We start from the raw sequence: 27,156 nt of genomic DNA, 5'->3' as shown, positions 1-27,156 counted from the left end.
TCGAACCAGCAACCTTTTGGATTAAAAGACAGAAATACACCATTAAATTAAGTATAGAGTCAAGACTTATCCTGTATAAATGTTTGGACTCCGTGTACTGGAGATATTCATATGGTAGAATCCCAAAATAGCAAGACCTCGAATTATGTGTTAACTTCTTCAGTGAGATGCTGGAATACAGGAGGCTGCCAATAGCAACAAAATTATCCTCATAGCTTCTTCTGTGTGACATTTTAAAATAATCGGTTCAAGGACATGCATCCGATGGTGTATTATAAGCAATTAATGGTACCATGATTGTCCTCTAAAAATGTTTTATTTACACAAAGATTCGCTATAATGGGGGTCCGGTTTTCCACCAACAATGTCTGTAGTACTGTGGTCGTTCTTCAACTTCCGTGGCGAGAGGGATCAGTCGTTGGTGGGGAAAACTGTTGGTGTGAAAAAAATATATATATATGTTTTCGGCTCTACCCTCATACAAAAAGATATGAAAGCCGTCTGTGGCCTGCATGTGCTTTGTACTGAATCCTCTGCTTATATTCACACCCTTTCAAAATGTGTTCTCTAAATGAGGTTAGCTGCCGTCAGCAATGCACCACTCCGCTGCCTTCCCAAAATGAAGCCACCAAAACGGAAGTCATTTTTTGCGATGAGAGGTGAGATGGTAATGAATGAGGCCGAAGACAGATCGGGTTGAACAACCGCATGGGCTCATTTTGATTTAATGTTTGCTGTAATGCATTTTCTGATAAAAAGGTCATTGAATAGAAACGCTCGCCTAATATCTGGGCTCATCGGTGTTCTAAGTCTTACATCAACTTAAATGACATGGAATGAAAGTGTGATTATTCCTATGTGAAAATGGGTCATTAATGAATGTATTAATGAATGTATTAATGAATGTAGTAATGAAAGTGTGATTATTCCTATGTGAAAATGGGTCAGAGTATTAATGAATGTGGGATGATGTGGCCGGATGCCAGTACCATCTCCTGTGCTCATTCTCACTACGCGAACCAATCTCCATTCATTCAACCATCCATAGATGCTATCTAACTATACACTGAATAGTCACCTGAGCTGTGTACATAGGGCAGCCTCAATCTCAGCAAGATTTACACCTGTTTGATCAGTCTGTCCGTTCATCTCTGCATAGCCCGTTCAATAACTTTTTGGGTTTGTAACTCCACTAGCAGCTCCATAGCTTCTGTATACTTATTTTCACTGGCCTACTGTGGCAACATTGCTATTAGGATTTATTGTCATAGACATAAAAACATTGAATGCTTCATCAATTCAACATCTACCCTGACGGTACCCCATTGGATGCAGAGTAGGCTACTGTGGCACAGTTGGTAGAGCATAGCACATGCAATGCTAAGGTTGTGGGTCCAATTCCTGCTGGGGCCACCCATCAGAAAATGCACAGTATGCCTGTGCTATTATACGTTTCTTTGGATAAGAGTGTCTGCTAAATGGCATATGACACTATATGTTTGTGAAGAAGATGAAATCATATCGAAACTGTTGATCAAAAGTTGCACTGTTTTGACACAATAACATGTTTCTCTGTTCCAGGGGCCAGTGCAGTGTTCACCCAGCAGCCCACAGACCTGGTGGTGGTGGCAGGTCAGCCGGTGACCCTGCCCTGCTCCATCCCTGGTTACCACGGCATGGTGCTCTGGCTCAGAGACGGCATGGCCCTCGGGGTCAACAGGGACCTCTCAGGTAGGAGAGTCCCTCACTTTACTTAGAATGGTGATAATGTAGCATTCATGAAACATTCATAAACCCTTTATATGCATGACATAAAGAGTCATAATGCCTGTAATAACCCTTAATTGATATTTTAGAAATTATGACAGTTGTTATGGAGTGGGTGTTATGTTTAATGCCAATTATAAAGAGCATATAAACATAGGGTAGTATAACTCTTTATGTCAAGCATATTAAGGCATTATGAAGGCTTTATGAATGCTAAGCTTATTTTTTTTGTTTTTACTTGGCTTTATCTTTCTTTTCTCCTCTCCCGATCAAACTCTTTGTCTACCTCCCTCTTTCTCTCTATTTTCCTCCAGCAGGGCCACGTACCTTTTAGTTTTTCTACTACTCTCTCTTCTCCATCTCTCTTTCGTGGGCAAGGCTTTCAGTCAATCTGTTTCTTTTGTTTTCTCTTTCCTCGCCTTACTCGTCTTCCTGCCTAGCTCTCTTTCTCTCTGTATTAGCCTTTGTCTCACCTTCTTATTGCGCTCTCTTCCTCTCTTTCCTTTCCTCCCTCGCTCGTCTTCCTGTCTTGCTCTCTTCCTCTCTTTCCTTTCCTCCCTCGCTCGTCTTCCTGTCTAGCTCTCTTCCTCTCTTTCCTTTCCTCCCTCGCTCGTCTTCCTGTCTAGCTCTCTTCCTCTCTTTCCTTTCCTCCATCGCTCGTCTTCCTGTCTAGCTCTCTTCCTCTCTTTCCTTTCCTCCCTCGCTCGTCTTCCTGTCTAGCTCTCTTCCTCTCTTTCCTTTCCTCCCTCGCTCGTCTTCCTGTCTAGCTCTCTTCCTCTCTTTCCTTTCCTCCCTCGCTCGTCTTCCTGTCTAGCTCTCTTCCTCTCTTTCCTTTCCTCCCTCGCTCGTCTTCCTGTCTAGCTCTCTTCCTCTCTTTCCTTTCCTCCCTCGCTCGTCTTCCTGTCTAGCTCTCTTCCTCTCTTTCCTTTCCTCCATCGCTCGTCTTCCTGTCTAGCTCTCTTCCTCTCTTTCCTTTCCTCCCTCGCGCGAGTGATTCCCTTACCTGTCTTCTTATCTAGCTCAATTTCTCTCTGTATTCAACATTTCTCCTTTTTTCTCTTCCTCCCCTTCCATCCTCTGTTGAACACAGCCTTTTTACCCATACCCTCCATTTCTCTCAAGGCCCATACCATCCATCTGTCTGTCCATCTCTCTCTTTTGCGCTCTTACCCTTAGCAACTGTTTCTTTGTCAGAGTTTCCTATTGTTGTTGTGTCACTCACATGTCCATTGATCTGCACTTTTCCTTTCATTACTTTCATGTAATTAAAAAAAAATCCATACATGGTCTTGTCATCAAAAAGGTAGCTGTCACTTGTCACATCTGGACAAATGACAGAGCAACGCCACAGAGTAATGGAGTATTTAGAGTTTGATCATTAATTAAAAGAGCCACTTCACATGGCACAAGAGTCACAAACACACTGATTGTGTTATTGCTGCTTTCAAAGCTCTCACAAGTGTTTTGAATATATTTCATGGTTCGCATTAATCAGAACCCTCTTGTGAATTATTAAGCAAAGACAAATTAGGGGTTCACATGGCAACAGGCTTTTTGAATAACGTGAGAGAAACTTGGGGGATTGGGCACAATCACAAACATCAAATTTTCATAAGTGCAAATGATAAGGTAAATGGCCAATATTGCTAGAGTTTAATCTGTGGAGGATCCACACTCTAAATGTTTTCATTTAGAGGCAAAAATAACAAAAACGAATTGTTTGGCTCTTAGGCCATTGTCAGTGTGTGTTGATTACTGCTTGAGTACCTTTATGTGAACACCATAATTGTTTTCTTTGTTGTTTTCAAATGATCCTAATCCTCTGTGTTAGTAATCTTACGACACTGCAGTTGTCACATGAGAGGACGTTGAAAATTTACATTACAGCCAGAAAAAAAATATTTCTCAATCTCGCAGAATACAGTAAACTCAACGAGCCCTCCAAACTGCATCTGGGTTTTTTTTTTTAAAGTGAACATTTGAAAGTTGCAGCAATTTATCGTAACATCTGCTGCTCCGGCAGATGGTTAAATTGTGTTTTGCTCATTTCCAAAGCGGCAGTGAGTCTCCTTCCCCCAATCTTTCCTCTGGCTGTTTTGAAGACCATTCTGTCGCTCTGATGGCTGCCTGAGGAAATCATTCCCCACAATCAGCTTTCAAAGCTGTGTGGGGAACATTGCACTGGCCCCTGGAACAGAGAAAAAGGTTATTGTGTTGTTTGGATACTGTAGGTAGAATGGCGGTCAAATACTAGATGAATCGGCATTAACAACCCACCTTGGAAACAATTTGACCCAATACATGTATTTGAAGAGATGTGGTGCACGGCACACTCAACTAGATAAACTCTTTGAATAAAATGTTAAATAACATCAAAATAAAATAATAAAATAATACACCTGTTTTACAGTATGGCAAAATAGATCACAGTTTGGGTACAATGCCATTTCATCAGATTTGTTTTCTTCTCTTAGGACTCCTGCTATGCCAATCTGTTACATTGTCTTCCCCTGTGTAGACATTGTCTGCTTTTGCCTCAGTCGCCTGTTCTATTTCGTCATGGACAGAGTTTCCATAATTGGGCCTGGGAGAACAATCCCATTATGTCCATACAATCCCACTCCACATCCTTTTAGCAGCATCCTGGGACCCATCGCCACCAAACATCACTTTGAGAGAGAGAGAGAGAGAGAGAGAGAGAGAGAGAGAGAGAGAGAGAGAGAGAGAGAGAGAGAGAGAGAGAGAGAGAGAGAGAGAGAGAGAGAGAGAGAGAGAGAGAGAGAGGATCAATGACAGCGGGGACAAGTGTGAACTGGAAAGGTTATCTCCCGGCCGTGTGAACTGTGGACAGTGTTTACTCTTAGTGACCACAGGAAAATTTGACGTCTTAGCCAATGCAACAGTTATGAGAGGGAAGACAGCAGGTCTACATACTGACAATGGACGAAAAGATCAAGCAGTAAGGGATAATGGCGCTTAAAGTTAAACATAATTAGCATATTTGACTGAATAGGATATATTATGGCAATGAAGTGGTGTGTTAAATCAAAGGCTGAAGTCATTGAAGGAAAATCCGATTTTTAAATGCAATTACAGAGCGATGAAATGGTTTTCGAAAGAATGCTGAGGGAGGGGTTTGACTGTCAATGGCATCGGCGCTGCTCTAGCCTCTTGCTTTCTCTCCGTCTGTAATTTGCACTCTTCCTTTTTCCACTCTTTTAATTGGAGCGAGGGAGTGGTCACTTTGCATGTGTCCTTTACCTTCTCTCCTGTTTCCCTTTGATCTGGCTCTACTCAGGTTGTGTCCCAAATGGCACTCTATTTCCTTTATAGTGCACTGCTTTTGACCAGGGCCCTACACTCTGGTCAAAACTACTGCACTATTTAGGGAATAGGGTGTCATTTGAGATGCGGACAGAGAGTGTCCATTGCCGTTTTCTCCCATTGATGTGTCAGTTAGGTGCCTCCTACATACTGAAATACATCACCATCCACCTAAACCCTCCTCTCAAACTAACTAATCCTGATGGATCCATCGCCTCTACAGAGGTTATAACTAGGGCTATTTTACATTGTTTGCCATAATTGAAAAGTATTTGTCTTCAGCTTCTTCAGCTATTCATTCCCATTTCGCCTGGGGACATTAATCCAACACTTGATCTCGGGTCTTAATGTTTTTCTGGGTCTACACTTTCTCTCTCCAACACCCCGAGAGGGAAAATTGGTTTCCTCAGGGATATTTATATGTATATTAGTATTTCCTGAAGAATTTATTTCATTTAATGTTTATTTAACTAGGCCTACCTCTCCTGTGGGGATGGGGGCTGGGACAAACCACACATCACAACAAGAGAGACAACACAATACTACATGAAGAAAGACCTAAGACAACAACATAGCAAGGCAGCAACACAACATGACAACAACATGGTACCAAGACAACATGGTAGCAGCACAAAACACGGTACACACATTATTGGGAACAGACAACAGCACAAAGGGCAAGAAGGTAGAGACAACAATACATCACACAAAACAGCCACAAATGTCAGTAAGAATGTCCATGATTGAGTCTTTGAATGAAGAGATTGAGATTAAACTGTCCAGTTTGAGTGTTTGTTGCAGCTCGTTCCAGACGCTAGCTGCAGCACACTGAAAAGACGAGCAACCAAGGGATGTGTGTGCTTTGGGGACCTGTAACAGAATGTGACTGGCAGAATGGGTGTTGTTTTGGAGGATGAGGGCTGCAATAGATATCTCAGATAGGGGGGAGTGAGGCCTAAGAGGGTTTTAAAAATAAGCATCAACCAGTGGATCTTGGTATGGGTATACAGAAATTACCAGTTTACAGAGGACTATAGAGTGCAGTGATGAGTGTGGGAATGGGAACCTCCCCAGAAAGGAGAGACAGGTTTAAAAGGTCAGAGATATGCTTGGCGATGATAGGGGAATCAAACTTAAAGAAGAAAGGGTCTAAAGCATCTGACCCAGATGTTTTTTGGGGTCAAGTTTCAGGAGCTCCTCCAGCATCTTGGACTTTGTAGCGGTGCAGGGGAAAAAGAGGTAGAAGCATCAGGGATAGTCACATTAGAAGGGGTGGGAGATAAGGAAATGTTGGACTGGCAAGGAGGCATGGCTGAGTCAAATAGGAATCCTGACTTAATGAAATGGTGATTAAAGAGCTTAGACATGTGCTTCTTGTCAGTAACAACCACATCATCAACATTAAGGGACATGGGCAGCTGTGAGGAGGAGGGATTATTCTCCAGGTCTTTAATAACCTCTTGAAACTAGGGGGCACTATTTTTATTTTTGGAAAAATAATGTCTCAAAGTAAACTGCCTATTTCTCAGGACCAGATGCTAGAATATGCATATAATTGACAGCTTAGGATAGAAAACACTCTAACGTTTCCAAAACTGTCAAAATATTTTCTGTGAGTATAACAGAACTGATATTGCAGGCGAAACCCTGAGGAAAATCCAATCAGGAAGTGCCTCGTTCCTATGCACCCCTATTGGCCATTGAAAGGTATATAAACCAGATTCCTTTTTCTACGTATTCCCTAAGGTGTCTACAACATTTTGACGTAGTTTCACGCCTTTATGTTGAAGAATGAGCGTAAATGACTGCATTGCGTAAGTGGCTAGCTGAGGGCTCTCAGAGTGATTCTTGCGTAAAAGATAGAGGTAGTCATTTTTCCTCTCGCAACTACTGAAAAACCAATTGTCCCGGTTAATATATTATCGAATAGATATTTGAAAAACATATTGAGGATTGATTATAAAAAACGTTTGCCATAATTTTGTCGTGACCGCTATTTCCGGTGGATTTTTGAACATAAAGTGACCAACAAACTGAGGTATTTTGGGTATAACAATAATCTTTATGGAACAAAAGGAACATTTGCTGTCTAACTGGGAGTCTCGTGAGTGAAAATATCCAAAGCTCATCAAAGGTAAACGGTTAATTTGATTGCTTTTCTGATTTTCGTGACCAAGCTTCCTGCTGCTAGCTGGATATAATGCTATGCTTGGCTATCGATGAACATACTCAAATGCTTGTCTTGCTTTGGCTGTAAAGCATAATTTCAAAATCTGAGATGACAGGGTAATTAACAAAAGGCTAAGCTGTGTTTCACTATATTTCACTTGTGATTTCATGAATATTAATATTTTCTAGTAATATTTTTTGACCGTTGCGCTATGCTAATTAGTGTAGTTGATGACAATTCTCCCGGATCCGGGATGGGTAGTTCCAAGAGGTTTTTAACCGTTTTCCAGACCTTATTGGGGTTAGACCCATACAGATAGTACTGCTGCAATTCTTGAGGTGGAGTAACTCTGCAAGATCACAGTCGAACCAGGGGCAGAACCTGTTTTTAATTTGCATTTTCTTTACGGGGTCGTGTTTGTTAACAATACCACTGAAAATAAAAAAAGACGGGCCAAGCGTCTTCGACAGAGGGGATCAAGCTGATTCTATACCATTTTAAAGAGGCCAGTTCATGAAGGAAGGCTTGCTCATTCAAGTTTTTTAGCAAGCGTCTATAACAAATCAGGGCAGGTCGTTTCACTGAGCAGAATCATGTGCTGCTAACTCTTTACATGTAGGTACCCTTTACAAAGGGTTTAGAAAGTGTTTATGCCCTAATGTAAATGTAACCCACATGCTTTGTGAGAGGGTCAAATCAAATTAAGTTTTTTGAATTTAATAATTTTCCTATGAGGAAAATTTTTGTTCTGCATCCTATTAACATAGGTTGGTCTGACTACTAGGATTAGGCCTTATACCTAGGCGTCTGTCATATTATGGAGTTGGTCTCTCCTACTCAACTCACTTACGCCTCCCCATACACTACTGCTTGGTAAAATGCTTATGGATGAGTCAGTCTTGCCATTGATCCATGGGCAGTGGAATAAACAGCAAATAGATATGACATATCTCTAATATTTTTTTTTTAGACGGGGTTATAATAGCCATTACTGCACACACTGGACTAGACGCAATTGGCAATGGGAGAATTGAGTCCGCTCGTCTTCTGACAGTGGCTCAATTTTTTTGGTGGAAGACCAAATTAAATTTGAAGAAGAAAAAAAGATGTCACCCTCCTCTCAGCTTCCAATGCTATTTGTAGGTGAACCGAGAAAGTAATTACTGTACGTTCATCTTTCTCCTGTGCTAAAGACGTCTTATCGTAAAGGAGTGGAAAGCAACAATAAAGCAGCCCACATCACATGTATAATTGTAGTTGTGTGTGTGTGTGTGTTCTCCATTGTAATTGTTTGGGTGTGTTCTCATGAAAGGAATAACAATCTCGATCTGGAAAACCAAATGTTCTTTAATTTTGTTTCTTTTTTACTAGTAGTCATGACAATCCATAGCCCTGGATAATTGGAAACGCTAGCGTGTGAACTTACATAATGAAGATGTGGTTGTGTGTGTGTGTGTGGGGGTCTGTGAGTGCGTGTGTGTACATGATAGTGTGTGTGCATGAACGTGTGTGTGTGCATGCACGTGTGTGTACATGATAGTGTGTGTGCATGATAGTGTGTGTGCATGAACGTGTGTGTGTGTGCATGCATGTGTGTGTGTGTGCGGGTGAGTATGTATGTGGGTATGTGTGTGCATGCAGTGATACGGGAGTAACAATGCGTGTTCTTGTGTTCCAGGCTACCCACGCTATGACATTGTGGGAGACCACAGCAAGGGAGAATACCACCTCTTGATTCAGAGAACCGAAATGCAGGACGACGCCTTCTTTGAGTGCCAGGCCATCCAGGCAGCTATCAGAACACGCCCCGCCCGACTGACTGTGCTCGGTAAGACACAACTACAGTACTATTAGATTACGTTCAAGATCATTGAACCATTGTGTGTATGTTCCACAAGGTTTAGGTTAATGGGAAAGCCAACTACTGTATCTCAAGTTGATGGTACATATAGGTGAGATATCTGAGAGTGTGTTGAGTGAACTTCCTGTTCATGCCGCATAACACATTACACTTGCAAAACGGTTTCAACCTGTTTCACAGCAGGTAGGACAAATGGTAGATCTGGGGAACCTGAAGAGAGTGCATTTTAGAGGGTTAAGGTTGCCTTCCGTATTGCACCTATTCCCTTTATAGTGCACTCCTTTCAACCATAGTAAAATGGTACCTGGTCAAAAGTAAGTGTACTATATAGGGAACTGGCACACTTGAAGTGAGTGATAAGAAGGGATAGGGGAAGAAAATGAGAAGAGTTAGGAATATAGTAATATTGAAATTGCTCAGTAATCATTTGAAAAGGGGGATGGGACAGAACATTAATTGGCTAGAGATAAATCATGGGTGTATCCTCAAATCAGGCCTAATCAGGTGATGCCAAACTGCCCCAATCTGTTTTCTATCAACCATCATTTGGGCTGGAATCGATAGAACCCTCCGATGCAAACCCTTCTGTGCCTTGGGCTGAGGCAGGGGAGGAGCACCCTAATTAGAATTATCGATTCATCCTCCCTTGTTTAAAGCATGATGTATTCTAGAGGTATCAGTTCATTATTCCCTCCCTCAGTGGTAACATTTTTGCCCACTAATCTAAAGCTGGTTACTTAGTGGGGAGGTCAAAGGGGGGAGAGTTAAGATGTTGGCGATCCGGCTCCATTAAAATGATTAATTATAGATAACAAGGACTTTTATATTTATTTCCGGGTTGGGATGGTGGGAGGGAGAGGCAAATCATCCTCCTCCCCAGGCCTAGCCATAAGCCTGACATTTAATCCCAGACAAATAGTCTCGCTTTGGAAAAAAGTTGCACACCAAGCTACCAGCAGCCCCGTAAGGTAATGCAGTTAATGTATGGACGCTGTCAGGGTCAATCACTGCCTTTCACTTCTCCGATGCTGGAGACAGTTGGAGACTTGGCGTTAGCCAACCGCCAAAGCATATGACAGCCTCTCCTTGTTGTGCTCTCATAACCAGAGTGGATAGTTTACCATTAATCCAAACTCCAGCTTCAATGGTTTTTGTGGGATGTTGAAGGTAGGTGCTAGACATACTGTGGGATTCCTTTTTTAACCCTGTTATTTGAACATTCATAATATACATTGCAATACCCTCCCAATACAATGTCCCAAACTGCACAAGTGCTCTGTGTTCATACACAGCATTGGTAATCCATTACACAAGTTTTATGTGCTGCATGAGACAAGGCAGTGCTGTTTCCATAATAGCCTGAACTTTCTTTTCACACTCATGATAAAATAACTCTACTTGCCGACCCACAATACTATCCCAACACACTACAGCCTGCCTGGACCTGAACTACAGATAACCCAAGGGACTGTAAACAACACCGAAACCAGAGACCCTTGTGACTCCATGCATTATCACTGGGATGAAAATGCCCTCTAGCGGTGACATTTAAACATTGAACCCCATCTAAGAGTGGCCTGGTCGGGTGGCGGTGGCACTTTTGAATACGAGAGAGTCCAGGGACACGATCCAGAGGAGGGGCCCTTGAGGCTAATTAGAATCCCCCCCCCCCCCCCAAGCGTTCAGGGGACCCACCGCCACCAATTACCGGGCTAAAAGGGGATACCAATGCACTATCAGAGGTCACGGATGCTTTAAATGGCTTTGGAGACTTAGTCGGCCGTGAGCTTCTTACAAATGCAGGTATGCAGACATACATGGCCACCAATTAATTGAACAACATGGCACCTCGATCAGTAATGTCTTCTGTTGACAAGATGCTTTCATAAGCTGAGCATTATACATATTTGTAACTCAGCAAAAAAATAAACGTCCCTTTTTCAGGACCCTGTCTTTCAAAGCTAATTCGTAAAAATCCAAATAACTTCACAGATCTTCATTGTAAAGGGTTTAACACTGTTTCCCATGCTTGTTCAATTAATCATAAACAATTAATGAACATGCACCTGTGGAATGGTCATTAAGACACTAACAGCTTACAGATGGTAGGCAATTAAGGTCACAGCTATGAAAACGTAGGACACTCAAGAGGCCTTTCTACTGACTCTGAAAAACACCAAAAGAAAGATGCCCAGGGTCTTTTCTCATCTGTGTGATCGTGCCTTAGGCATGCTGCAAGGAGGCATGAGGACTGCAGATGTGGCCAAGGAAATAAATTGCAAAGATAGAGCTACAGGGAGACAGGATGGACAGCTGATCATCCTCGCAGTGGCAGACCACGTGTAACAACACCTGCACAGGATTGGTACATCCAAACATAACACCTGCGTGACAGGTACAGGATGGCAACAACAACTGCCTGAGTTACACCAGGAACGCCCAATCCCTCCATCAGTGCTCAAACTGTCCTCATTAGGCTGAGAGAGGCTGGACTGAGGGCTTGTAGATCTGTTGTAAGGCAGGTCCTCACCGGCAACACGGTCACCTATGGGCACAAACCCACCGTCGCTGGACTAGAAAGGACTGGCAAAAAGTGCTCTTCACTGATGAGTCGAGGTTTTGTCTCACCAGGGGTGATGGTCGGATTCGCATTTATTGTCGAAGGAATGAGCGTTACATCAAGGCTTGTAATTTGTAGCAGGATCGATTTGGCGGTGGAGGGTCCGTCATGGTCTGGGGTGGTGTTTCACAGCATCATCGGACTGAGCTTGTTGTCATTGCAGGCAATCTCAACACTGTGCGTTACAGGGAAGACGTGCTTCTCCCTCATGTGGTACCCTTCCTGCAGGCTCATCCTGACATGACCCTCCAGCATGACAATGCCACCAGCCATACTGCTCATTCTGTGCGTGATTTCCTGCAAGACAGGAATGTCAGTGTTCTGCCATGGCCAGCGAAGAGCTAGGATCTCAATCCCATAGAGCACGTCTGGGGCCTGTTGGATCGGCTAGGGCCATTCCCCCCAGAAATGTCCTGGAACATGCAGGTGCCTTGGTGGAAGAGTGGGGTAACATCTCACATCAGGAACTGGCAAATCTGGTACAGTCCATGAGGAGGAGATGCACTGCAATATTGCTTTTTGAATTTGTCGCCTTGCAATTTCACTGGACGTTGTCCAGGTGGGATGGTAGCGCCCCACACCCCCTAGAGAGGTTAACAAGAAGTACATTTTTAAACCGATTTATAACACTTGTATTTCTTATGAATGTTTACTATGACTATTTCTGTATTTTGAATTTGGCGCTCTGCAATTTCACCAGATGTTGTCAAGGTGGGTCGATAGCGGAACGCCTGCGCCAGAAAGGTTAAACCAGTTATGCATTAGGGGGCGCTGTTTTAATTTTTGGATGAAAAACGTTCCCGTTTTAAACAAGATATTTTGTCACGAAAAGATGCTCGACTATGCATATAATTGACAGCTGTGGAAAGAAGACACTCTGACGTTTCCAAAACTGCAAAGATATTGTCTGTGAGTGCCACAGAACTGATGTGACAGGCGAAACCCAGATAAAAATCCAAATTACGTTTTCCACGTTTTTCCCAAGGTGTCTACAGCATTGTGACGTCTTTTTAGGCATTTCCCTTGAAGAATGGCAGTAAGGGACCATATATGGCATGTGGTCACATGGTGTCTCCCGCAGAAAACCTTGCGTAAAATACTGAGGTAGCCATTTTTCCAATCGCTTCTTATGAGAAACCAACTGCCTCGACGGATATATTATCAAATATATTTGTTAAGAACACCTTGAGGATGGATCCTAAACAGCGTTTGCCGTGTTTCTGTCGATATTATGTAGCCAATTTTGAAAAAAGTTTGGCGTTATAGTTGTAGCATTTTTCGGTCGATTTCTCAGTAAAGCATGGTGAAGAAAAGGGAGATTTTTCGCCTACAAAAATAATATTTTTGGAAAAAAGGAACATTTGCTATCTAACTGGGAGTCTCCGGAGTGAAAGCATACGAAGTTCTTCAAAGGTAAATTATTTAATTTGGTTGCTTTTCTTATTATTGTGAAAATGTTGCCTGCTGCCAGCAGAGCCTAGCATAGCATTGTGCCATGATAAACTTACACAAATGCTTGTCTAGCGTTGGCTGTAACACATATTTTGAAAATCTGAGATGACAGTGTTGTTAACAAAAGGCTAAGCTTGTGTTTGAATATATTTATTTAATTTCATTTGTGATTTTCATGAATAGGAAAAGTTTCTAGGGGTATTTATGTCCGTTGCGTTATACTAATGCGTTTGAGGCTATGATTACGCTCCCGGATATGGGTTTTCTCGTCGCAACTGGAATCATTATTCTTCATTTTTCAGAAAACAAGCCTGAAACAACGTTTAAAGCCTTTTGACATCTAGTGGAAGCCATAGGAACTGCAATCTGAGTCCTAACCCATTAGAAACGCTATAGGCATTCAATTGAAAATGCCCACATCAAAGAAATCCCACTTCCTGGATGGATTTTCCTCAGGTTTTACCTGCCATATCAGTTCTGTTATACTCACAGACCTTATTTTAATTGTCATGGAAACTTTAGAGTGTTTTCTGTCCAAATCCAATTATATGCATATCCTAGCTTCTGGACCTGAGTAACAGGCAGATTATTTTGGGCACGCTTCTCATCCAGATGTCAAAATACTGCCCCCAAGCCATTAGAAGTTAATGCCGCTGATGGCCAAACCAGATACTGACTGTTACTTTTGATTTTGACCCCCCTTTGTTCAGGGACACATTATTCAATTTCTGTTAGTCACATGTCTGTCGTACTTGTTCGGTTTATGTCTCAGTTGTTGAACCTTGTTATGTTCATAGAAATATTTACAAATGTTAAGTTTGCTTTCACACTGCCCTTTCCCAACTGGACAAAAGGAACACCTATGTGAGAAATGCTGTTCATTGACTACAGCTCAGCATTCAGCACCATAGTGCCCACGAAGCTCATCAGTAAGCTAAGGACACTGGGACTAAACCCCTCCCTCTGCAACTGGATCCTGGACTTCCTGATGGGCCACCCCCTGGTGGTACGGGTAGGCAACAACATGTCTGCTACACTGATCCTGAACACTGGGTCCCTCAGGGGTGTGTACTTCGTCCCCTCCTGTACTCCCTGTTCACCCACGACTAAGTGGCCAAACATGACTCCAAAACCATCATTAAGTTTGCTGACAACACAACAATGGTAGGCCTGATCACCGACAACGGTAAGACAGTCTATAGGGAGGAGGTCAAAGTACTGGCAGTGTGGTGCCAGGACAACAACCTCTCCCTCATTGTGAGCAAGATAAAGGATCTGATCGTGGACTACAGGAAAAGGCAGGCGGAACAGGTCTCCATTAACATCGACTGGGCTGTAGCGGAGCGGGTCGAGAGTTTCAAGTTCCTTGTTGTCCACATCACCAGCGAACTATCATGGTCCAAACATACCAAGATAGTCATGAAGAGGGCACAACAAAACCTTTTCTCCCTCAGTAGACTGAAAAGATTTGGCATGGGTCTCCAGATCTTCAAAAGGTTATACAGCTGCACCATCGAGAACATCCTGACCGGTTGCATCACCTGCCTGGTATGGCAACTGCTCGGCATCTGACCGTAAGACGCTACAGAGGGTAGTACGTACGACCCAGGACATCGCTGAGGCCAAGCTTCCTGCCATCCAGGACCTATATAATAGGCGGTGTCAGAGGAAAGCCCATAAAATTGTCAGACTCCAGTCCAGACTGTTTTCTCTGCTACCACACGGAAAGCGGTACCAGAGCTCCAAGTCTGGGACCAGAAGGCTCCTCAACAACTTCTACCTACAAGCCATAATACTGCTGAACAATTAATAAACTTGCCACTGGACTATTTACATTGATCCACCCCCTTCCCCCCCACTCCCTTTTGTACACTGCTGCTACTCACTGTTTAATATCTATGCATAGTTACTTCACTCTTACCAACATGTACAAAACACCTCAACTAACCTGTACCCCCGGACACTGACTCGGTACCGGTACCCCCTTTTTTGTTATTCTTATTGTGTTACTTTTTATTATTATGTTTTACTTTAGTCTATTTTGTAAATATTTCCTTAACTCTTTGTGAACTGTACTGTTGGTTAAGGGCTTGTAAGTAAGCATTTCACAGTAAGGTCTACACTTGTTGTATTCGGCGCATGTGACAAATTATGTTTGATAAAGTCAATCTCTCCTCCACTTTGAGCCAGGATTGACATGCATATTATTAATGTTTGCTCTCTGTGTACAGCCAGCCCTGCTGCCCTGTTCTGAGCCAATTGTAATTTCCACTTGATTGAACAGTAGTCCAGTTGCAACAAAGCTAGGGCCTCTAGGACCTGTTAAGAAGACAGAACAGTGCTTTATTAAGGACACACTTCTCCCAATCTTGGCTACTGTTGTACATCATCAATATGTTTTGACCATGACAGTTTACAATCCAGGGATACTCCAAGCAGTTTAGTCACCTCAACTTGCTCATTTTCCACATTACTCATTACAAGATTTAGCTGAGGTTAGGCTTTAGTGAATGATTTGTCCCAAATACAATGCTTTTAGTGTCTGAAATATGTAGGACTAACTTATTCCTTGCCACCTACTCTGAAACTAAATGCAGTTTTTTGTTAAGTGTTGCAGTCATTTCAGACGTGTATAATGTTGAGTCATCTGCATACATAGACACACTGGCTTTACTCAAACCCAGTGGCATGTCATTAGTAAAGATTGAAAAAAGTAAGGGCCTAGACCGATTCTACCTGGATTATGTTGGTTAGGCTTCCATTAAAGTAAATCCTCTGTGTTCTGTTGGACAGGTTACTCTTTATCCACAATATAACAGGAGTGTAAAGCCATAACACATAGGTATTTCAGGCAGCAGACTATGATCAGATATGTCAAAAGCTGCACTGAAGTCTAACAAAAGTGTTGGTCAGTTGTTCTACCCTAACCCTAACACAAAATTCTAAAACTCTAGTTTTGTCTCGTCTCGTCTCTCCTCATGTCGGCTGCTAGATCTGAACATATTTTTGCAGGCAGTTTTATAATCGTGGGCAGACATCAGCCTTTCAGTACTGAATAAAAGTCCCAAAATAGTTTATCTACAGCCTCTGTATTAGGGAACAAATGACCTGTGCCAGTATCTGCTCAGTTACTGTTCCCCGGGCACCGAAGACATGGATGTCGATTATGGCACCCCCTGCACCTCTCTGATTCAGATGAGTTGGGTTAAATGCGGAAGACACATTTCAGTTGAATGCATTCAGTTGTACAACTGACTGGGTATTTCCCTTATATTATGAAGTCTTATAAGCCATCCCAGCTATCGATATTATATTGAGGGCTGGGGGCAAATTTCACAAGTTTTTTCTTTGACATGTCTCTTTAGTGAAATTACATGGGACATATCTGCAAATTCTATCGTTATCCATAAACATTTTCCAGTTATTTATTCTAATCAATGTGTGTGATTTGTCATTTTAATAAAATAAACTGAGCTCATCATTGACATTTTCCAAAGTGCCTGTCGAATACCTTTGCAAAAAAGGTTGTTGCATGCTAACTCGATCAATACCTTTTCAGAGGAAAAATGCAAAGTGAACTTCAATTCACAAGCATCATGTTGGATGAAAGTGAAGTACAGGCTCAGATCTACCTTGGTGTGCTGTGAGAGATTGCTAAATAAAACATGAAGTTACGCCTTGCTACATCTACATCCTGTGTGAACCTCTGGCTACCTTTGGGCTGATTAACCAGTGTTTGTCAGAGCAAAAAGGATTTTCCCTCCCCTCAGGAGTTTAGCGCTTATTAATATCAATCTTTTGTCATGGATTAGCCTTTACTCCAGACGTATTCACCCCCTGTGCCGAGCAATAAAATATCAATCAAACTGAGGAGAAGCAAGCACACACCACCTCGTCTACGAGACCGCCTCTTGCCTGCAGCCATAGAGCCATTGCACAATGACGTGCCAAACTCCCTGAACTCTTCCCCCCAACAGTGGCAGTTTTTTTGTCACTTTAACCTTGCTATGGTGATTGATGTCTTCTCATACATAGCAAGCTGATATTGTTATCCCTCATCCCAACATCCTCCCGTCCTACCAATCTGCCTCTTATTTAATGTCGAAGTGGCCCAGGCTATATAAACAAGCGCTAGATTGGAGAGGGAAAGTAAGTCTGCTGTACTTTAGTGACAAACATTGTTCGCCAGTTTATGCTGTTCTGTGAAGGGAGTAGTACACAGCTTTGTACAAGCTTTTCAGTTTCTTGGCAATTTCTCGCATGGAATAGCCTTCATTCATCAGAACAAGAATAGACTGAAGAGTTTCAGAAGAATGTACTTTGTTTCTGGCCATTTTGAGCCTGTAATCGAACCCACAAATGCTGATGCTCCAGATACTCAACTAGTCTAAAGATAGCCAGTTTTATTGCTTCTTTAATCAGGACAATAGTTTTGGCTGTGCTAACATAATTGAAAAAGAGTTTTCTAATGATCAATTAGCCTTTTAAAATGATAAACTTGGATTAGCTAACACAATGCGCCATTGGAACACAGGAGTGATGGTTGCTGATAATTGACCTTTGTACGCCTATGTTGATATTCCATATAAAATCTGCCGTTTCCAGCTACAAAAGTCATTTACAACATTAACAATGTCTATACTATATTTCTGATCAATTTAATGTTATTTTAATGGACAAAAATGTGTTTTTCTTTCAAAAACAAGGACATTTCTAAGTCACCCCAAACCTTTGAATGGAAGTATAATATTTATATATATATTTTTTTAAAATATTTGACCTTATGGCTAATAGCTCATACAAAAGCAATGAATAACATATTCACTACATGGGACAATAGATGGTCCCTCCCAAAAAATCTCAAGGAAGTGTCTGTCATATATCTGAGAGATATAAAAAGATCAGGAAATATATATTTTGTACATGTATTTAACCCCTTATTTTAGTCACTAAACTAAACTAAAGTCGCCATATACACTTCCATACATTTTTTCAACTGGTACCTGGGGACCTTCAGACGAGTCTTGTGAGGCCTCTTGGCATCCTAGAGTAAAACAACTGACAACCGTGTTCGTGAGAGTCTCACCTTTCCACAGAGGGGTCATACTCGTATGCTACAGATGATTATGTGAGAAGACCGATATCGGTATGTCTCATGGTCTGACAAACACAGCTCAAGCTCTGTTACCTTTCACCGCACATGCAAAAGTGGGATATCATCAGATGCGGTGGATTGAGATGCATCTAATGCAAAAAAAGGGTCTCTTAAACTGACAGATTTTTATGGGGATTTTTGTATTTTGCTAATTGGATTTCCTCGGGGGCGCGGACATCGACTCTAGGGGGTTTGACATGCGTCAGTTAATTAATCCACGTGAAATAGTTGGACAGAAACCTAGTTAGTGACATTCCCCTCTATTCATTTGCTTGAAATATTTATCTAACACAAAAGGATGACGATTCTCTGTGGGGGACCATTTTCATTTGAGCAATCTTTTTTCTCTCCAAACGGATAGAAATCGGCACGATACAAATGCTATCCATTGTATAAACAAGCTTGAATAAAGCTCATCTAATTTGTGTAGAGCCCTAGAATGATTACAGCATCAAAACCCAAACAAATTAACAATATAATAGAAATGACGATAGGAGACCATTTGTACATTCAGCTTGCCTCCTCCTTTGCCATTTTTCTGAATTTTCTGCTGTCACGGTGGATTCAGAACACTAGATGGTGGAGAGAAAATTCCAGCTCATCCTATCTGAATTTGAACACTCCCCCCTCTCTCTTCTTCCTCTTCTTCTTCTTTTTTCTTGAGCTGTGTTGGTTCGGGGGAATGGCGTTGTGGGCCACTGGGCCATGTCTGTCTGGTGTTTCGGAGCATGGGCAGGATGCTAGGGAGGTATCCATCATTACCTAATGATAGTCAGCAGGGGCATGTCGGTTTCAGCCCGCCACCTGGCCAGGCGCTATGTGAGAAATGGATTTGGTAACACCTCCCATGAAGGGTCGGTCCCTGGATGGGTGATAAGATGCTGATCGAAGTTGTGTTGGATGGCCAGTAGGAGGCATTCTTTCCTCTGGTCTAAAGTAAAATATCACAATGCCCCAACGTAAAATTTTCGCTATTCTTCGAGAAGAAAGCACAGGTGATTGAGTCCAGGTGAATCCAATAATACACATTTGTGCATGGCGGGGAAAGACAGGTGTGCGTACTGATGGTGGCAGGACTGCAAAATGCTGGGGAGCCTGGCGCCTTCGAGCACTAGGGAGGCGGAGCGGGAGCAGGCGTGACAGTACCACTGGTTCCATTGGTGGAGGACCCCAGGCCCGACATCACCACCGACCGGAACTCCAGCCCTCCCCGATGCCTTGCTAGATGGTTGCTGCATTCTGTAAGGACCGGTGGCGGAGATGAGAAGCAGGTACGGGGAGTCATTTAATATGGAACAGACATGAAACATGACATGCACAATGTCGGCAAACGGGCAACACAAAGGCATTCGGCAATCAATGCAGCAGCGCTGAACAGAGATGGGGAACTGACAAATATAGGGGAGGTAATAAACAGGTGATTGAGCCCAGGTGAATCCAACAATATGCTGATGCACGTGACAGGAAAAGGCAGATGTGCGTACTGATGGTGGCAGGAGTGCGTAATACTGTGGAACCTTGTGCCTTTGAGCACCAGGTAGGGGGAGCGGGTGCAGGCATGACGGAAAACAAGCATTTTTTATTACGAAAAGCCTAACAGTTAGTTTCCTAGAGAGCTAGCCAACTAGCTACTAATTTAGCCAGCTAGCCTGGTCTTGCCAGAACATAGCTAAACACTACAGAACATGCAGAACAGGTAGCAAAAAAATTATTTTCGAGAACCGAACAAAGTGTACAATATAAAGCGTAATAGCCAATAACACAAGATAATTGAATGTACTCTTACCAATATCTTTTGTTATCGTCCGACTGCAAGGCTAAAAGGCACTACGGTAGAGTGACAGTGGAGTTGTAAACATCACTCAGCTTTGCATTCTCTCAACCAGCTTTACCTGGAATGCTTATCCAACAGGAGTTCCCATATATGCTGAGCACTTGTTGGCTGCTTTTCCTTCCCTCTGCCGTCCAACTAATCCCAAACCATGGGTTGAGGTTGGGTGATTGTGGAGGCCAGGTCATCTGATGCAGCACTCCATCACTCTCCTTCTTGGTCAAACAGTCCTTACACAGCCTGGATGTGTGTAAGGGCTAAGCACAAACCCGATTAGATGATGTATCGCTCCAGAATGCTGTGGTAACCATGCTGGTTAAGTGTGCCTTGAATTCTAAATAAATCACAGACAGTGTCACCGGCAAAGCACCCCCACACCATCACACCTCCTTCTCCATGCTTCACGGTGGGAACTACACATGTGGAGATCATCCGTTCACCTACTCTGCGTCTCAAATTTGGACTCAAATCAGGACAGATTTCCACCGGTCTAATGTCCATTGATCGTGTTTCTTGACCCAAGCATGTCTTCTTCTTGGTCTCCTTTAGTATTATTCTTTTTCAGCAATTCGACCACGAAGGCCTGTTTCACGCAGTCTCCTCTGAACAGTTGATGTTGAGATTTGTCTGTTACTTGAACTCTGTGAAGCATTTATTTGGGCTTCAATTTCTGAGGCTGGTAAACTCTAATAAACTTGTCCTCTGCAGCAGAGGTAACTCTGGGTCTTCCTTTCCTCATGAGAGCCAGTTCATCATAGCGCTTGATGGTTTTTGTGACTGCACTTGAAGAAACTTTCAAAGTTCTGGAAATGTTCCGTATTGACTGACCATCGTGTCTTAAAGTAATGATGGACTGTCATTTCTCTTTGCTTATTTCAGCTGTTCTTGCCATAATATGGACTTGGTATTTTACCAAATAGGGTTGTCTTCTGTATACCATCCCTACCTTGTCACAACACAACTGATTGGCTCAAACGCATTAAGAAGGAAATCAATTTCACAAATTAACTTTTAACAAGGCACACCTGTTAATTGAAATTCTTTCCAGGTGACTACCTCATGAAGCTGGTTGAGAGAATGCCAAGACTGTGGAAGGCAAAAGGTGGCTACTTTATCTCAAATAAAAAATATATTTGTTTAACACTTTTATTTGGTTACTACATGATTCCACATGTGTTATTTCATAGTTTTGATGTCTTTACTATTATTCAAAAAGATTTTTTTTTAAATATAGAAAAACCCTGGAATGAGTCGGTGTGTCCAAGCTTTTGACTGGTACTGTATGTAGCACAGGACTACCTTAAATTAGTATTAACTGTACCTGAACTTTCTCTTAAAACATGCTAAGATCCCATAATATGAATTATATCGGCCTTAAATTAAACAATTGGCCTCCCTTATTTTAAAAACCAGAAGGAGACGCATTAAACATACATTAATTTCAATTGTTGGTCAGTGCACTTTATTTTTCAATTTAAGGGCATATCAAGGATGTCACGAAACGTATCCTTAATAATACCTTACTACAAACGTTTGATACATTAATTGAGATTGTTTTTGTTTATCCTCGAATGTTCAGATTAAGTGCTGATTAAGGAACACATGACGCTTCTTGAAGATTCTGCATACTTTCGAGTAATGATGGCACTGCACTTTGTAAGAAAACCACAAGCGCAAGTTTTTTTAAACTAGTGACGCCATGAGCTCGAACAGATCTTTTTAATGTGAATATGGTTTTAGTGACATTTGACGTTTTAGAAGTCAGTGGCCATTGGGCTCTCTACTACATCGTTTGTTAGCAAGCAATGCAAGGAGTAAAAATAGACATGGAGACCAAAAATGAAAGGTAGTGTAAACTAGCTCTATTTAAAAAGCTGCCAAATGTCATAGTATCAAACTAGCTAGCTAGCTAACTTTATTTAGCTAATGCAAGCTAGCTAACAACCTAACCATTAATTTTAGCTAACTAGCTAACTAAAGAGCATTTAACTAGCTAGACTAGATAACTTAGACTACAGTAAGCTAGGTTATCCTGAAATCTTCTGGTCCATGTTATTAGGACAGTGAGACAGTGAGACGTACAGAGGCTTGACAGCAGATTCATTAAGGGACAGTTTGGCAGAGAACAATCCTCAAATTGCTGTCGCTCTTCACAGTGAGCTTGACTCATGTTAGACAGAACTGGAGTTAATAGCGGCCATAAGTTTAATAGTTACGTTAAGATAAAGAGGCAATGTTAAAAATATTTTGCTGGTATTGGTATCTAGGGTAACCAGCTATGGTGCTAGCTGTTAATTATTTTTCAGGCCAGGCTGTCACAGGGGATGACCTGCTGGAAATGAATGCTGGTGATATCCTGCTGGTCTTTCCCAACATTTTTGGGCTGAGGAAGGCACAGCAGCGCCTCCTTCATCAGGTAATTGAAGCGAAGATGGCTGCAATCTTTTAATTTAACTGATTGCATTGTATACCAATTTGAAGAAAAACAAATCAGCGGAGGACTACATCAAGTCCAAAAAAATAAAAAGCTAAGAAAATGATACAATCATCAGTATTTATTTGATCATTTGTGTCTCGTTTCAGGAAACTAGGCGTATGTCGCATGTGACTACTTCAAAAGTGCGCCGTTTGAACATAAACTTTAATTTAGTATCTAAATGCATTTTTTGGGCCAAAATGCCTTCTGGAACATGTGAACTTTCATGTGCCTTAATAACAAACGTGTATGCCATCTGTAAATATGAATAAAATTGTTAAATTAGGAGCGTAGTTTAGTTGGATTAGCCATGGAAAAAGTGAGCAACCTTGCCGCTAGCCATGGTTAGCTAAGATAATGAGTGGGCTGGAAATGCTCAGAGACGAGATCGGATTGGTCTGCCAGGTAGCACACTTCCGTCTATAACATAGCTGGTCAGTATGTGTAGGTAATCCTTTTTAATGCAACTTTTTTGAAAGATATCATGTAGTAGAACTGCATAAGTGTTGCTCTCCATTTTCTGGAAGACCGAGTTCTGAAATCAGTGGAATTAGAGTATGATAGCTAAGTAGAAAATACTGCCGTTTGATTTCAAGTAGGCAGACAGAGTCAAAAAGAATACACAAAATGCTGTTAAATCAAACACCTGTCTCCAGATTATATCATCAAACTAAGAGCAACAATGGCATCCGTGACAGAGGGTGAAGCTTCCATCCTTGTATACGGGTAAGATTGTCTAGCTAGCTACATTTACATTTACACGTTTTCAAATTTAGCCAGAGTCAAGTTAGTGTACTTTTAGCTAGCTAGCTAACGTTAACTGGCTGGCTAGCCAGCTAACGTTACGTGTATGATCAGAGCCATTTACATTGCTAATTATAGCCTAATTTTAGCTAGCTAACATTGAACCTGGTTAGTTAGCTACCTGCAGATTCATGCAGGGTAGTAACGTTATGAGTTGGGATTATGGTTCATTGTTTAGCTAGCTAGCTACATGTCAACTCCACTATGCAAATTACTATTTCAATATAATCTTTATGACAATGTTGTGACAACTGTCGATAGACGAAGCTGGTAAATTCGCTCTGGCTATCAACTCTGATTTCAGAACACTCTCGTCTGAATGTGCCAGAGAACAGAATAATTTACCAACGCTCAACACCAGTTAAATATAGCCGGTGTCAGTAAAACATTGGCAAAAAAGAATAATTAAATTGTTGCCAGCAGCACAGTTGCAGTCACCAATACTCTGGATAACATGAAAACAGTATAACCATCTCTGCTAGGGCGAGTAAAAAGGTCAGAGTGAGGTGTTCTCTCAATTGTGCCTCGGCCAGAGCGTCCAGTGTACACTCTGAACGCTCCGAGAGCGAAACGCTCTGAATTTACAAACTGACCATCTGACAACTTACAAACTGACCATCTGACAACGCTCTGAATTTACGAACGCACAGAGCATACTCTGGCGCTCCAGACAAAATTGATGAAAACACCTGTGGTATAAACCAGCCTTTAGTCTTGAAATCTTTGGTTGTTTAATACATAGCCTCACATGTGAATCCTTAAAGAGATGGGAGAGGCTAAATCTTAAGAGGGTATGAACGATGTAGACAAAGAAGAGCTCTCCAGCAGATACCAAAATATTCAAGGAACATTTTTGCAAATGTGAGGTTACAATTTTATCAACTTTCAAAGCAGAATTACTCGTCACATTTTGTTTTGTCTGCTTAGATGAACAAAGTGTTTCCTCCAGGATTTCTTTGTATCAGTAGGAGCAGTTTTCATAAAACAATTTGAGAAAAGTAGCGTTGTGCATGCGCGTTTTCATTACACCACATCTCCGCCAATGATCGAGAGATGTGCGTTTCTTTGCACACAGTGTACAGATCAATGTGACTTTAACAGGTTGTATGTAATTCATTGCTGGAAGTTGAAAGAAGATGGAGACACTTTTGGAAGGCTTACAATCTCTTTGTTTCAAGAATAATTACAGTGCCTTCAGAAAGTATTCAGACCCCTTGACTTTTTCCAAATTTTGTTACATTACAGCCTTATTCATAAAATCGATTCAGTTGTTTCAATGAAATATCACATTTACACAAGTATTCAGACCATTTACTAAGTACAATGCTGAAGCACCTTTGGCAACAATTACAGCTTTGGTGTCTTCTTGAGTATTCCACTACAAGCTTGTCACACCTGTATTTGGGGAGTTTCTTCCATTCTTCTCAACAGATTCTCTCAAGCTCTGTTAAGTTGGATGGGGAGCGTCGCTGCACAGCTATTTCCACGTCTCTCCAGTCAGGTTCCCTCTGGCTGGGCCACTCAAGTACATTCAGAGACTTGTCCCGAAGCCACTCCTGCAATGTATCGGTTGTGAGCTTAGGGTCTTTGTCATGTTGGAAGGTGAACCTTCACCCCAGTCTGAGGTCCTGAGCCCTCTGGAACAGGTTTTCATTAAGGATCTCTCTGTACTTTGCTCTGTTCATAATTCTGTCTATCCTGACTAGTCTCTCAGTCCCTGCCGCTGAAAAACATCCCCAAAGCATGATGACAGCTGACCACGACTCCATTTTGTTGATCCCTGCCTACAGACAGAAACTAAAACAAGAAGCTCCCGCGCTGAGGTCTGTTCAACGCTGGTCCGACCAATCTGATTCCACACTCCAAGACTGCTTCCATCACGTGGAATGGGATATGTTTCGTATTGCATCAGACAACAACATTGACGAATACGCTGATTCGGTGAGCGAGTTCATTAGAACGTGTGTTGAAGATATCGTTCCCATAGCAACGATTAAAACATTCCCAAACCAGAAACCGTGGATTGATGGCAGCATTCGCGTGAAACTGAAAGCCCGAACCACTGCTTTTAATCAGGGCAAGGTGACCGGAAACATGACCGAATACAAACAGTGTAACTATTCCCTCCGCAAGGTAATCAAACAAGCTAAGAGTCAGTATAGAGACAAAGTAGAATCTCAATTCAACGGCTCAAGACACAAGAGGTATGTGGCAGGGTCTACAGTCAATCACGGATTACAAAAAGAAAACCAGCCCCATCACGGACCAGGATGTCTTGCTCCCAGGCAGACTAAATAACTTTTTTGCCCGCATTGAGGACAATACAGTGCACTGACACGGCCCGCAACTAAAACCTGCGGACTCTCCTTCACTGCAGCCGACGTGAGGAAAACATTTAAACGTGTCAACCCTCGCAAGGCTGCAGGCCCAGATGGCATCCCCAGCCGCGCCCTCAGAGCATGCGCAGACCAGCTGGCTGATGTGTTTACGGACATATTCAATCAATCCCTATCCCAGTCTGTTGTTCCCACATGCTTCAAGAGGGCCACCATTGTTCCTGTTCCCAAGAAAGCAAATGTTCCCGAGCTAAATGACTACTGCCCCGTAGCACTCACTTCCGTCATCATGAAGTGCTTTGAGAGACTAGTTAAGGACCATATCACCTCCACCCTACCTGACACCCTAGACCCACTCCAATTTGCTTACCGCCCAAATAGGTCCACAGACGATGCAATCTCAACCACACTGCACACTATCCTAACCCATCTGGACAAGAGGAATACCTATGTGAGAATGCTGTTCATCAACTACAGCTCGGCATTTAACACCATAGTGCCCTCCAAGCTCGTCATCAAGCTCAAGACCCTGGGTCTCGACCCCGCCCTGTGCAACTGGGTACTGGACTTCCTGACGGAAGGTGGTGAGGGTGGGCAACAACATTTCCACCCCGCTGATCCTCAACACTGGGGCCCCACAAGGGTGCGTTCTGAGCCCTCTCCTGTACTCCCTGTTCACCCACGACTGCGTGGCCACGCACGCCTCCAACTCAATCATCAAGTTTGCGGACGACACAACAGTGGTAGGCTTGATTACCAACAACGATGAGACGGCCTACAGGGAGGAAGTGAGGGCCCTCAGAGTGTGGTGTCAGGAAAATAACCTCACACTCAACGTCAACAAAACTAAGGAGATGATTGTGGACTTCAGGAAACAGCAGAGGGAACACCCCCCTATCCACATCGATGGAACACTAGTGGAGAGGGTAGTAAGTTTTAAGTTCCTCGGCGTACACATCACAGACAAACTGAATTGGTCCACCCACACAGACAGCATCGTGAAGAAGGCGCAGCTGCGCCTCTTCAACCTCAGGAGGCTGAAGAAATTTGGCTTGTCATCAAAAGCACTCAAACTTCTACAGATGCACAATCGAGAGCATCCTGTTGGGCTGTATCACCGCCTGGTATGGCAACTGCTCCGCCCACAACCGTAAGGCTCCCCAGAGGGTAGTAAGGTCTGCACAACGCATCACCGGGGGCAAACTACCTGCCCTCCAGGACACCTACACCACCCGATTTCACAGGAAGGCCATAAAGATCATCAAGGACAACAACCACCCGAGCCACTGCCTGTTCACCCCGCTATCATCCAGAAGACGAGGTCAGTACAGGTGCATCAAAGCTGGGACCAAGAGACTGA

General features: G+C 42.6%; 1 protein-coding gene across 1 annotated transcript in view; it reads left to right on the top strand.

Moving 5' to 3' along the window:
• The first annotated feature begins 652 nt into the window (after positions 1-652).
• LOC123999764 (kin of IRRE-like protein 3) overlaps positions 653-27,156 on the top strand; it is a 138,962-nt gene continuing 112,458 nt past the window's right edge. Inside the window, exons 1-3 of the mRNA XM_046305791.1 lie at positions 653-659; positions 1,582-1,731; positions 8,940-9,089. Of these exons, the coding sequence (XP_046161747.1) occupies positions 653-659; positions 1,582-1,731; positions 8,940-9,089 (307 nt within the window). The remainder of the gene's footprint in view (positions 660-1,581; positions 1,732-8,939; positions 9,090-27,156) is intronic.

The sequence above is a fragment of the Oncorhynchus gorbuscha genome, linkage group LG16 (assembly GCF_021184085.1).
Source record: "Oncorhynchus gorbuscha isolate QuinsamMale2020 ecotype Even-year linkage group LG16, OgorEven_v1.0, whole genome shotgun sequence".
Lineage (NCBI taxonomy): Eukaryota > Metazoa > Chordata > Actinopteri > Salmoniformes > Salmonidae > Oncorhynchus > Oncorhynchus gorbuscha.
This window is presented reverse-complemented; position numbering and strand designations above follow the sequence as displayed.